The sequence below is a fragment of the Microcaecilia unicolor genome, chromosome 7 (assembly GCF_901765095.1).
Source record: "Microcaecilia unicolor chromosome 7, aMicUni1.1, whole genome shotgun sequence".
NCBI lineage: Eukaryota > Metazoa > Chordata > Amphibia > Gymnophiona > Siphonopidae > Microcaecilia > Microcaecilia unicolor.
This window is the reverse complement of record NC_044037.1, coordinates 237,914,046-237,928,769: the sequence shown is the minus strand read 5'-3', so window position 1 is coordinate 237,928,769 and position 14,724 is coordinate 237,914,046. Positions and strand designations below refer to the sequence as shown.

General features: G+C 38.9%; 1 protein-coding gene across 1 annotated transcript; it reads right to left on the bottom strand.

Moving 5' to 3' along the window:
• Positions 1-6,221: 6,221 nt before the first annotated feature.
• FIGN (fidgetin, microtubule severing factor) lies at positions 6,222-8,465 on the bottom strand. The gene has a single exon (XM_030210454.1). The coding sequence runs from the start codon at positions 8,460-8,462 to the stop codon at positions 6,222-6,224; it is 2,241 nt and encodes a 746-aa protein (XP_030066314.1). The 5' UTR covers positions 8,463-8,465.
• Positions 8,466-14,724: the final 6,259 nt, after the last annotated feature.

The following is a 14,724-nucleotide window of genomic DNA, read 5'->3' as shown; positions in this document are numbered from 1 at the left end:
TGTGTATAATATGCTTACAAATATAGACACACACACATACACACACACACACACACACACAGATTTTCCAAAATACTCATGCACAAAATCCTTCTCCTTTGCCTCATTACAGTTACTCTTTGTTATCTCTTTACCTCACGGGATTGTTGTAGTCCAGTGTAGTCCAGTCTAAGGAGATTCAAATATTGTTTTCTTCATGACCTGAAGAGCAGTATTGATTTGTAACATAGTTCTATATCCTAGACATAGAAGCTAGACTGGATGCTTTCAAGCTTCTTTTCGAAAGAGAAGGGCGCCCATCTTTCGACACAAATCGCAAGATGGGCGTCCTTCTCACAGGATCGCCCAAATTGGCATAATCGAAAGCCGATTTTGGGCGTCCTCAACTGCTTTCTGTCGCGGGGATGACCAAAGTTCACGGGGGCATGTCGGAGCCGTAGCGAAGGCGGGACTTGGGCATGCCTAACACATGGGTGTCCTCGACCGATAATGGAAAAAAGAAGGGCATCCCTGATGAACACTTGGCCAACTTTACCTGGTCCTTTTTCTTACGACCAAGCCACAAAAATGTACCCTAAATGACCAGATGACCACTGGAGGGAATTGGGGATGACCTCCCCTTACTCCCCCAGTGGTCACTAACCCCCTCCCATCCTCAAAATATTTTTAAAAATATTTTGTCCAGCCTCTATGACAGCCTCAAATGTCATACCCAGCTCCATGACAGAAGTATGCAGGTCCCTGGAGCAGTTTTAGTGGGTGCAGTGCACTTCAGGCAGGCGGACCCAGGCCCATCCCCCCTACCTGTTACACTTGTGGTGGTAAATGTGAGCCCTTCAAAACCCACCAGAAACCCACTGTACCCACATGTAGGTGCCCCCCTTTGCCCCTAAGGGCTATGGTAGTGGAGTACAGTTGTGGGGAGTGGGATTTGGGGGGGGGTTGGGGGCTTAGCACCCAAGGGAAGGGAGCTATGCACCTGGGAGCTATTTCTGAAGTCCACTGCAGTGCTTAGGGTGCCCAGTTGGTGTCTTGACATGTCAGGGGGACCAGTGCACTACGAATACTGACTCCTCCCATGAGCAAATGGCTTGGATTTGGTCATTTCTGAAATGGGCGTCTTCGGTTTCCATTATCGCCGAAAATCGGGGACGACCATCTCTAAGGTCAATCTAAATTTCGTGATTTGGGCGTCCCCGACCGTATTATTGAAACAAAAGATGGATGCCCATCTTGTTTCGATAATACAGGTTTCCCCGCCCCTTCACCGGGACGTCCTGCGAGGACGTCCTCAGGAAAACTTGGGTGCCCCTCCATGTCTTAACTACCAGCAGGGATGTGATATTAAGCAGTGGATGCCACAGCTCAAGTTATCCATTACACTGCATTTTCAAATAGTGCAAATAGTTGCACGATTGAAAAAATAGTGGAGGGAATGATATTTCTCTTTATATGTCAGAAGTATGTAGGATACACAGGAGCAGCAAATCTAGAAAATAATAGAATTTAACCATGCAACACACACAAAAAAAAAGATCCCATGGTACAGTCATCAAGTTTTATACTAATAATATAAGGAGTGATCAGACTAGAAAATGTGCATGATTTAGACAGAGAAGCAGTAATTTTGATCTTTCTATATATAACTTTACTACTAATTATGATCTCTCTTGAAGCAAGGAGGATAAAGCCATATTCTATTTATAATTTAATTACGATTTCCTATATTTCATGAACAATATATCAAGACTTTATTATCTGGAAAGTTCATATCAGTCATCTGACTGGTTCCAGTGAAGAGTATTGAAATGTAATGGAGATATACGAGAATAAAAGTTTGAAACTGGAACCACTGTATATTCCTTATTCAATTTGTATAGGCGTACTGATATATTTCATACCATTCAATGCTATAGAATTCATCTCATCTCTTATCTTAAACTGACTAGGAATTGATGGGGGTTTTACACTGATCTTGCCATTAACCAAACTTAGCAGACTCTGAATTTTACAGGAATAGGTTATAGAGGTTTACTGGGTAGCATATTTCCCAATTTGAACTGCAATATATTTTCCATATCCATGAAAACACCTTGCACCATTTTAACAATGATAACCTCTAACCTTAATAGATTTGCCCAGCTGTCAAGCCAATTATTTATTGTAGCAGAATAGTGTTTTATGATTTGGAAAGCAACAAGCAAAAAAAAAAAAAAAAAAAAAACAGGATTATGACCTTTGCAGACCCAGCAAGAGACCCAAAGACCGCAAAGGTGGTCTGGGAAGGAGGAACAACCAATGATGCAAATTTAACATTTTAGTACAGAAGGACCCGGCTTGATCAGGTTTTGACAACAGTCTTCATCAGGGGTTATCAGGTTCTTCAATAAAATCTATGAATACATGGTTGGACACAATCCTCAAAACATTTGTGACCCCTGATGAAAGCTATTGTTGAAACTTGGCCAAGTCTGGTCCTTCTCCAATAAAACATTAAATTTGTATCATTGGTTGTTCCTCCTTCCTGGACCACCTTTGCTGTCTTATGATTTGGGAAGCCACATAAAATAATATGGGACAATTCTATAACTGCGCACAACACAGGTGCCCAAATAACATGGGTGGTGAGCCTATTCTGTAACTACACACATAAGTAGCTCTTATAGAATACTAGCATACGTTAGTATCAGCGCCTTTCAGTTTAGGCATGTGCATTTATGCCATGTCAACAGCAGGTGTAAATGTAAATTACAGTATTCTATAAGGTATGTACTTAAATATTGGCCCCACCCATGCTTCTTCCCTGTGAATGTCTCCTTGCATTTACATGTTAAGGCAATTGTGCACGTATGTTATTAGAATATCACTAAGCCTGCGGCTAAACATTTACATGTGTAACTGCAACAGCCATGCATGTAAGTGTTTGTAGTCTTAAACTTGTATGCACAATCAGTCTAACTTTAGGTGGCCTTTTATAGAATTAGGGGTATGACATTTATCTGTATTTGAGCAGAATGCAAACTCAACTACGAATAACAAACACTGTGTGAAATTAAATTGCTTTTAAATAACCTGTCTTCATAGTCTAAGGATCAATTTGGGTATGCAAACTTTTCTGTATTATCATTAATGAAGTAACAGAAGCATCCCAGAAGTCTGAATTTTTCAGAATATTGTTAGTAACTACAGTTAAGTCTGTAAACGACCCTCCAGCATGTAGAAATGTCCTTGGATTTTAATAATTTAATAGACTGCAAAAAGGCATACAGAAAATGATGCAAAACTGCCTTCATTTTGGAACTAAATAATACCGACCCTTAAAGCTTTTGTGTTGATTGACTAGGTTATTTGACATTCATTAGCTGCTTTACAGTCCTCACAATTGAAAAAAAGAACATGTCTAGCCTTAGAGATGCTGATACTGTCAGACTTGCTTCCAGTATCCTTTTCCATGTTGCTCCAACCATAGGACCCAAACTCCAACAGAGATGAATAATTATCATCTCCCTGCAAATCCATCTGCCAGAGCAATGGACAAGTAAAAGATAGACCATAAAAGCAGTTAAGTTAGTTCCTCCTGCTGGGAAATGGAGAGCTTTACCTCTTTGATAGTCATCATTCTTTATACCTTAAGGCCTAAATATTTTGACTCAAGTTCAAATGGGATCCCTAAGTGGACTGCATATTTGTAAAACTGACTATAGATATGTCATATTTTAAGTGTTTAGTTCTAAAGTATATTATCAAAACAGTTCTAAAGCTGGAAGTCAAACTCTCTATCTACAATTTCATTCAATTACTTTAGATAAATGTTAAAAAATATACATAGTGCACTATTATATTTGGCATTAGTTGTATTAGTGACAAGAAAATTGATCATTTTATGGATTGATTCATAATAGTTTAAAATTATCATTATTTCATCAGTCGTTCCAGAGTAATGACATCTTTGATGAACACACTTTGATGAGAACAGTGAATAGTCATGTCCGACAGACAGAAAAGGGTCAGCACTTTGCAAGAATGAATCTGTTAGTGAGATAAATATGAACCCAAACTGCCAATGCAATGAGAATAAAAATGTAGAACCGAAGCATAAAAATCCAAGTGTTTCCTCTGTGAACTAACAGAATGACAATAGGTAATGTTCCCTTAACAAAAGGCACTATTTTTATAATGTGATTTGCACATTGAAACAGTTTTAATTAATCAAGAAGAAATCATTAGTGAAAGCTTAGTTTAACTAAAAGAAGAAAGAAAAATGTAAGGAGAAAGGTTGTTTTTAAATTATAGTAATGTCATGAAATCCCTCATTAATTTAATGTTTGTATGTGAAGGCTGATACAAATATTTGGAAAGACAAACAATGTATCTTGTAGGTATTTCTTTTAATGGAGATAGTCAGTGCATTTAACTTTTTTTGCGCTGTACATATGAAGAAATGTTAAATGCTAGTACTTTGCAACAGTTTTCTTACCATCCCTGTAAAATAAACAAGCAAAATTATTTAAAAAAGCGAGGTTTTTCAGCTCAGGACAAGTTTTGGGAAAGCTGCAGCCTACCCTGTTCCTGTTCAGAGACATTACCCCACATTAATCAGCTGTCATGAAAAGAGTTGCCATAAAGCATTAAAGGATAAAAAAGAAGATACTGGGGTGGGAGGAAGGGCTGGTAGGAAAATACTTGAACAAAATGCCACACATGCCAGCCAGTCTTTCCAGAAAGAAGACTCAATAGCATGTGAACTGGTAAGGTGAAACTTTCACAGAAATTTGTCTTCAGGGAAAAAGCAAGTTCTTAGTGTCTACTCTGGCAGGTTAGAACACCTATGTTGTTGACTTTTTTTTTCCCCCTTATAATCTTCTATTTGGTTTCTAAAGAGAATTGTTATAAAACTGACATGGAAATAACAAAGGGTACACTCCAGTCTGGATTATCTTAATGATAAATGAAGATTATACAGAAGACAATGGAACAAATGATACACACAATAAATCAAGACCCTTCAGTTTGGGAGAGGGGGAGACAAAACGAAACAAACCATTAATATAATATGAAGAACATTGTTTTATAGGTACTGTATACTCTTAATGTAAGCAGCTCTCTCAACCCATAAACTGCATCACTGACCTAGAAATATCTTTCCAATGGTCCTCATCCAAGTAACCTAAAATTTATAACTATAACCAATTAAATACATTAATAGTCATAGCTTATAGGTAATGTGCCTTTTAGAGTAATGTCAAATCGTGTATTTTAATGTTCTACCTTATTCATCTGTTCACTTTCATGTAAGTGTCTGGGCACGCTGCATTGAGAACTTAACACTTTACTAAGATAAAAATAATTCCATTTGGATCTTAAAACTGGTTAAACCATGGACAAAAATCCTTCCTTTACTAATTTAATCTGCAAAGGTTCAGCCATATCACTTCTGAATTATCCGGAATACATTCAAGTAATTTTCTTAACCATATTCCAATTGTTGAGGTAAACATACATATTAATATAAAATAACATTGAAACCTAGTCTATAACTCTCAGCAGTACATAGTGCTTTCAACACATTCCTTTGAGGTACTGTACTAATCAAAATCACTTTCCTGAGTTTTTGCAGACAGAATGTTAAAAGAAAAGAACTGCAGAAATTAAGGTCCAGATTACCGTTACCCTGTTGTAACTGCTCTTAGTTTAACACTGCTGAACAGACAGGACTGAGGAATACTGTTGCTCTTACAATGGCAAAAATCTGGTTCTCTGTCTCTCAACACAACCGTTCATCTCTTTAGTCCAATAATGTTTGAAGTTAAAGCTCTTTATATTAGCACATGCCACCAATGTAATTGTGAGGCAAACAAAAAATAAAGCACCACTTCAGGCACTTGACAGCAACTAAATCTCAAGAACGGCAGAATGGAATCAACAGACAGGGTTCATGTCCTTCTGAAATCAACCCACTTGTACCTTGCTCTTGGTGAGTGTTGTCTAGCTTGAACAGAATTGAGCATCAACATATGCTCTCTGTCATTTGTGGCTTTTTCACATCAGCAGCTCTTGTTTGATGCACTCTTCCCTCAAGTCTACCCTGACTCTTCAGATACAAGGTTATTATAGTCTTCTCAGTACCCTCTGCAAACTTAGACATTATTGAAAAGGGTTCTAGTCCCTATGTACCACGTTTTGCATGTACCAACATTCATTACAACATTGTTAAAGAAGTATTACTGACTGCAACCAAACATCTTGTTCCATTCAATATATGTATCAAGCTCTTTTTGAGATATGCTAGGTTGAATCTTGCAGAAAGCATTTTCAAAATCTTGATATGTGACTGGTCTTAACTGATTGGGTATAATGGCTGAAAGGTTTGTAGTTGGCATGGCATGGAGTGGACCTACCACTGCTTCCTGACATAAACGAACCACATCCAGTCCAGAAAATCCTTCTGTGCGCTGGACAAGCAAGGTAACCTCTTTGTCATTGAGACAATAATTGTGCTGTGAGAGCAGTTGTACTATTATATGGTGCCTTGCCGTGCTGTCAGGAAGTGGAATTAGAAGTCTTTTCATGAAGTACCTACGAAGAGATTCATCTATTTCTTCAGGTTTACTTGTGGCACATATTACAACTATTTGGTCCTCAGCAGAAGATAGCACAGTGTCTAGCTGCATAAGGAACTCTGTTCTCATCCGACTTACTGGACTATGTTCTTCACTGACTTGTGATGAAAGAAGAATTTCAATGTCACTAATGAAAATCACTGACGGTTGACGACACCTTGCCACCAGAAAGGAGGCATGAACAATTTTCTCTCCTTCTGCAATCCATTTTGTGACAAGGCCAGAGCCAGTGATTTTAAAAAATGTGGCACCCAGCTGGCTAGCTATACATCTGCCTAGTAGTGTTTTGCCCGTTCCTCGTGGTCCAAACAAAAGGATGCTCCGAGGTAAAGCACTCAGTCCAGTGAATGCATCTGACCTCAAAACTGGCCATAAAACCTCCTCTTTCATAACAGCCTTAACTAGATCTAGGCCAGCAATGTCATTCCAGTCCACTGGTGGTCCCTGGTTAATAATCTCATTAGTTACGAGGTCAATGAGGTGTGTGTCAGTATTCTTCAACTGTTCTTCTACAGAATTGTTGGATGAGGTAGCTGCACGAATTCCCGGGCCTTGTAGAGGGTGAGGGAGGAGCTGCCTGTGTTCATCATTATGTTCATTCATTACTGGGGAGGTGTACTTCCCAAAAGATTCACTTGTTCTCGATCCCAATGAATTTTTAGCAGTGCTATAGGATGGGGGTGTTAGAGCTCTAGTGGATTGGCTGCTGAATTTTCTTTGCTGTTCAGAGGACATCAGCTGCTTCGTGGGTTTAAATGCTAATGATGTTGTCTCTGAATTTCTGTCAAAGCCATTTCCCCTGTTTGAGTTTGAAATGCTGTTCTCTGGCATTCTGTACATTGGACTCTGTGTAGATCTCTGTTGGCCATAGCTGTAATTCCCATAACTGGAATCCATTTCTCCTTGCCCCCCCATATAGAAAGCTTTCCTTTTCAAAGAACTGACTGAACTATTACTCAGAGCTGATGGTGCAATAGGTGTCAAACCATGACTCTGGTAAGTGTAGCCCGGCACAGTCGTTGGAGGCAGAGGTGTAGGAGCAGGAATTCCTGAAGGCAGATATGCTGAAGGAGGAGGTGCACCACCTGGGCTGTAGCCAGGACCGACGGAAGTTTGAGGAGGGTAGCTAGCTGATGGGTAGTTGTAACTGGAGAGATTTGAGGTCCCATTGTAGCCAGGAACTAGAGCTGGTGGTGGTGGAGGTGGTGGTGGCTGCAAAAGTCCAGAGCTATGTAAGGGTGATGGATGAGGTGATGGAAGTGCAGGTGCTGACTGACTGCTATAACTTGTATGCAGGTAGGATCCATTGTATCCTGCGGCATATTCCTGAGATGAGAGTCCCGAATGAAGGCTGGATACTGTATGACTTCCACAAGTACTGCTAGAATAACTAGGTTCTGTGAGATTGCTAGCCACACCCGGTGAACTCCCTATGCTGGCAGACACATCTGCTGAAGGGAGAGCTGCACTAACTCCAGCTTTCCCAGTGGTGATTACATCTGCAACACAGTTCATCGGATAAACACTGTCTGAGCTCAAAGAACTCTGCCATGGTTCACTTTCATTTTTTCGACCATTTACCAGTCCTGATGGAGTATCAGCATAATTATTAAGAATAGGCCGTTCGACAGGACCTTCTAAAATCCCAGAATACTTTTCTGCATATTTTTTCAAGAGGTTAGATGCCGTCAATGCAGAAATGTCATCATTGGCCCATGCATACTGATAGGTACGCTGCAAGTGGCCACGGTATGCTTCTACTTTATGGGCTGGAGACCTGGTGGTTGAGGTGATATCAAAGTGTTGTTCTGGCCATTGTGCATGCTCCGGCGTCCACTGCATTTTCAAGCCTGCAGTTTTAAAGTAAAAAAAAAAAAAGTCACAAAAAGTTGTCTAAAGTCCAAAGTTGTTATAATGAGTATATACAGTTGTCTTATATAATTCTTATTTTAACAACACAATTCATAATTCACCACTGCTGCACTTTTAAACTACTAATTTAATAGAATTTGCATACACTTTTTCCTAAAAATGAATGAAATATTGAAAAAGTTAATATGCAGAAAGATTAGGAAAGATAAGTCAATTGAATATGAAATAATAATTTATCCGCTGCAGATAATTAAATAAAAATGTGCGTGTTTTAAATGCTCTCAACTGTGAAATGGCTTTTCCCTATGTGAAAAAGCCAACTCTTCTGTCTTTTCATATCAGAGTTTCAGTTTTATACTTTCACCAATATAAAACTATGAGACACAGCTGACAAATCACATCTAGGATACCTCTCTTATTTGGTACTGAGCACCTAGTTAGCACAGTATAATGCGCCCTGCGCAGAGCAATATGACACAGACATAGCAGGTCATTCCATAATCCAACTCTCATCTAAAACCGTCCACGACTGTTTCAAATCTGCTTCGTGGAGTGCAGCAAAGCAATCTCCCAGGCAGCGCTCCGTTGCTTTCATCGCACAAAGCTTACAACTCGGTATGAATTACAACTGGCTTCTTTCTGCCTCTCAGTTCTGTTGTGAAGGCTCTGGAAAAAAACAAGCGCCACTTGACTGTCCATCTCCTGGCTCTTTTTCTTCCTTCCCCCTCCTCACCTCCCCCACAACTTCATTTTCCTCATAGCCTCCAGGGTATGGGGGGGGGGGGGGGGGAACAAAACAAAACCCTGCACCAACTAAACACTGCAATCTTCTGCTGCAAAAACTGGCAGCTATGCGGCTCTATAATTTTAAGCTAAACATCAGGAGGTTATGGTTAAATCACACCATCTACAATATTATTAACTAACATAATATAATTTTCTATAATCCAATATACATAGCAAAAGCTGTTTATAATCTCTAAACTACCTTTTTCATCGGTTCTTACCTGTGCCTAGCAAGTACATTGTAAAATTTGCTGTAAGCAACCTTAATCCCTCTCATATTACCAAAAGCATATTCATAAACAGGCTAATGGCCTCTGGCATAGATTCTGTGAAGGAAGGCCTAGTTTAAATGTAGCATCTGTGACACTACCCTCCCTCTTGAATTATTACAATTTTGACAAATCTTACTACCTCCTTTTTCCTCAATCCTTATGGCTTTTCTTTCCCAGATGTTGACCTCAGATGCTGCCACCTTGGCCTCACTAAACGAAACTAAACACTCTGCTGTTAATGATCAAGCATTACCACTTTAAACCTTATGTCGAATAGGGCCTCTCTATAGTCGATGACCTAATGTATGTTACAATCCAATGTATTACTCAGGAACTTTCATGCAATACCATAATGTATTCTTCTTTAACATGCATGTATACACATGGTATATATATATATATATATATATATATATATATATATATATATATATATATATATATATATATATATATATATATATATATATATATATACCATGATCTGTTCCATATATATTATGTTCCATGTATGTTGCCATATATGTATGCACCTTAACGCAATAACATTTGTGATTCTGTAACCCGGAAATGGCAACCGTCATTACGGCAAATGTAAGCCACATTGAGCCTGCAAATTGGTGGGAAAATGTGGGATACAAATGCTACAAACAAACAAACAAATAAATAAATAAATAAACTTAGCACAGCCCAGTTTGGTAACAGAATGGCATGCTGATTCTCTCCTGATTCTTTCTCCCTTGTTTGCAAAACTGCTGCACCAGACTCTGGAAGTTAATTAACAGGATGATGCTGTGCTAATTGTGTTAATTTACAAGGTTTTAGTCAAAGAGAATCATGCCAGGGCTGGTATTGCTGTCATGCTTCCAATTTAATGATTTAGAAATACTCAAAACAAGGTGGGAAGGATTGTGGTAATTATACAATAAATGAATAAAGCAACGGGGTTCATTTGCAAATGTATGTTAGTGAAATTATACTAATCTGCATTCAACAGGTTTTTTTTCTATACAACCATTATTTCAGATTTGTACCAGTTTCCATGTAGATTTCTGACCTGCTCAGGTCATGACCAAACCACACCCCTAACATACCTCCTTGCAATTTCTACATATTATGGACATCCATATCTAAACAGCGCCTTTAAAAAAAAGTATCACCATTTACATGTGTATGTGTAAATGCTGAAACTTCCATTTAGAAATTGTAAATATGGCTTCTAAAATAATCCCTTAAATATAAAGCTCTTAATGACAGCATTGCTTGAGTTTGGATTTACATTACAGCAATTTCTTTCTCTTATTACTGGTGGCTTCGGTGCTGCAAGCTTCTTCTGGGTAAAAGGAATGAAGTATATCAGAAAAATAGACAAGAACTACAATCTTTTTTCAAAACTGTAGCAACACAGTAACATAATAACATAGCAGATGAAGCAGATAAAGACCTGTACGGTCTATCCAGCCTGCCCAACAAGATAAATTGAGACAATACTATATTTGCATACTTGATCTTGATTTGTCCTTGACATTTTCAGGGCATAGGCCATAGAAGTCTGCCTGGCCATAGTCTTGTTCCCCATCTACTGGAGCTGCCATCAAAGCCACACTCCAGCCCATCCAAATCTGCCCAGCCATGATCAGGGCACAGAAGTCTGCCTGGCACTGGTTTTATTTCCTAATTATTGGAGTTGCCATCTAAACACCACTAAGTTTGTTTGGTTCCATTCTATTCCCATAAATGATTCTTTTGAGTTTATCCCACACTTATTGAATTCTGTTATCATTTTCATCTCCACCACCTCTTGCTAGAGGGCTTTCCAGGTTTCTACCACCCTCTCCTTGAAAAAGTACTTCCTGACATTATTCCTGAGTCAGTCCCCTGCAACCTCAATTCATGTCCTCTAGTTCTCTATTTCCTTTCCAACTCTGAGTTCAACAACCTAACCATTCCAGAGAGCTCACATTGATTATATTTTATGCTGAAAATTTTTAAAGCAAGCCACACTGAATCAGCTTCAAATTATCGATATTTGAAGTCTCTTAATGTAATGGAATTTAATGCATGCTTTTAAAAAGGAAGAGGATAATGATGCCTAAAGCACATGTGAAATCACTAGTCTTTTAAATTATCTGTAAGGTACGTTTGCTGATGTAAAGTTACTGAATAAGAGGGATTTAGTTGTCTTGGTAAATGTCGGAGCTTCGATACATTAATGTATTAGCAGATGTGAGGTGCCATGACCAGACTCAGAAAGACATTCTGCTGTAAGCAGCAAGGAAGTTAAAGGAAAATAGGCATCAGCAGAGTCTTTCCTTTTTGAAGAAAGCATAAATGAGGAAACTCTAGCAAAGTAGTTAATGAGGATGCTTTGGGCATAATGTCATTACTGCACAGTAAAAGGATGCTGTGCTTACAATTAAAAAAGAAGGCAGCTTTAAACACACTTATCCTTAGATATGTACTACTTCTTTTTTTTTTAATTTATTTATAATTTCAAACAAAATATTATACAAGATAACCTTGCTTAGGTAATACAGAGACATAAATCATATGAAATCAAGTAAATAATTACAGGAAAACAAATTTCCCTTTCTTAGACCACAAATATGATGAAGGGGGTCAGAAAAATTGAGGAGAAGCATTTAACACAATCATTCTTACTAGAAATTAGGACCTAGACCTAACCACAGGTGTATTAACACTATCGTAAACCCTAATCCTGGAAAATCATTTAGCAAGCTTGTTTAATTCAACAAAACTTCTCAATTGTTCAGGCTCAAAAAAATATACTTATCCTAATACTTTATAAGACATTTGCAAGGATAAGCCAGCAAAAAGCTGGCTCCTAGCTTTTTAACGTCCTCTCTCAGTAACAAAAACTTCCGCCTCTTTTCTTGGGTAGACTTTATAACATCTGGATAGATCCATACTCGAGCACCATAGAATAATTTTTGAGAATTCTTAAAGAATAGTTTCATAATTGAATTAACATCAGGCTCAAAAATAAAAGATAGCAATAAAGTAGCACGAGAGTGGATCTCAGGCAACGATTTCTCAAGAAATGCTGTCAAATCCTGTAGTCCTGAAGGTTGTAAATCCTGTTGGACCTTCATTCTCTCCTGCTCCTCATTTTTTCGAGGAATTGGGAGATAGTATATTTTATTAATCGGAGGAATACAATCAGAGGAGTAGTGAAGAACTTCAATTAGGTATTTTTATGTACTACTTCTTAAAGTGAAATCAACAAAAACAATTTTGAAAATGCTCTTTCAAACTGATTCTATCCATATATAATATCCCAAACAATATATATCTTTTTTTTTAATGTTGGGAAATTATGTGTGATCAGATGCTGGTATGAGGATTTCTAATTCTGATTGGTTTTGGCTTTTGAACTATCTGTAACTTTCTGTTTCATTAATTAATGTGTCAGTTTTAAATAAATGTTTGCATAGAAAAGAAAGGTCAGACATGTTGCAGGTATTCCCCCTTTATTTGGACTACCTTAATATATTTGTAACTATCTCCAGTATCTAAATGTGAATTGCCTTGAGTTTGGAATTGAAAAGTCAAGTGATCAAATCCCAAATCTGAATACAGCTGGCTTTCAAGAGTTAGAGTATGCTTCCTTCATTGTATCTGCTCAAAGACCAACCGCCTTATTTTCGAAAGAGAAAGACGCCCATATTTCGACCCAAATCGGGAGATGGGCGTCTTTCTCCCGTGGTGGCCCAAATCAGTATAATCGAAAGCCGATTTTGGGCGTCTTCAACTGCAATCTGTCGCGGAAACGGCCAAAGTTGACGGGGGCGTTGGAGGTGTGGTGAAGGCGGGACTGGGGTGTGTATATCGGCCGAGGAGAGATGGGTGTCTTCGGTCGATAATCGAAAAAAGAAAGGCGTTTTTAGCGCGAATTTGGGTCACTTTTTTTGGACCTTTTTTTCACGAACAAGTCCCAAAAAGTGCCCTAAATGACCAGATGACCACCGGAGGGAATTGGGGATGACCACCCCTGACTCCCCCAGTGGTCACTAATCCCCTCCCACCAAAAAAAAAAAAAAAAAACTTTAAAAACTTTTTTCCAGCCTGTATGCCAGCCTCAAATGTCATACCCAGCTCCATCACAGCAGTATGCAGGTCCCTGGAGCAGTTGTTAGTGGGTGCAGTGGACTTCAGCCAGGTGGACCCAGGCCCATCCCCCCCTACCTGTTACACTTGTGGTGGTAAATGGGAGCCCTCCAAACCGCCTCCAAAACCCACTGTACCCACATCTAGGTGCCCCCCTTCAGCCATAAGTGCTATGGTAATGGTGTAGAGTTGTGGGGAGTGGGTTTTGGGGGGGGGGGATTTGGGGGGCTCAGTACCCAAGGGAAGGGAGCTATGGACTTCAGAGGTAGTTAACTTTATTTTTTTAATTGTTACAAGTGCCCCCTAGGGTGTCCGGTTGGTGTCCTGGCATGTGAGGGGGACCAGTGCACTACGAATCCTGGCCCCTTCCATGACCCAATGCCTTGGATTTGTTCATTTTTGAGCTGGGCGCCTTCGGTTTCCATTATCGCTGAAAAACAATACCGCCCAGCTCAAATCCGCACAAATCCGATGCATTTGGCTGGCACAAACCGTATTATCGGAAAAAAGATGGACACCCATTTTTTACCAAAATACGGTTTGTCCCGCCCCTTCACGTACCCGTTCTCGGAGATAGATGCCCATGGAGATGGGCGTTCACGTTTGATTATGCCCCTGCAAGTGGACTAAGAGAAAAAAACATTACTGTATCCAAAGTATTGCAACTTCTCTTATATATTAAAAGGACAGCATTCAAGTATAAACTCTAAATCTGGATGGAAAAGTGTATGTTAAATCTGTATTGCTAATTATTAGTAAATATTCACAAAACAATGAACTCTTATTTATAAAGCTGTGTTAAGGAAATAACATGTTATTTGTTAATTAGCATGCATTAGTTGGTAATAATGTACATTATTTGCCAATAGTGCAGCTTTAATGTAGACATTTTTACCGTGATGTACATTAAATGATAATGAGCTGCAAAGCATGCCAATGTACACAAGGCAGTTCATTATTATGGAAAATGAATAACACAGCTTGCATTTAACTTTACAAGCTGTTCTGTTCACTAAAATCTGTTCTGCAACACTTCAAAAGGTGTT

What these genes read in the sequence shown, in the direction of transcription:
- FIGN (XM_030210454.1), bottom strand. Translation starts at nt 8,462, where the DNA reads ATGCAGTGGACGCCGGAGCATGCACAATGGCCAGAACAACACTTTGAT.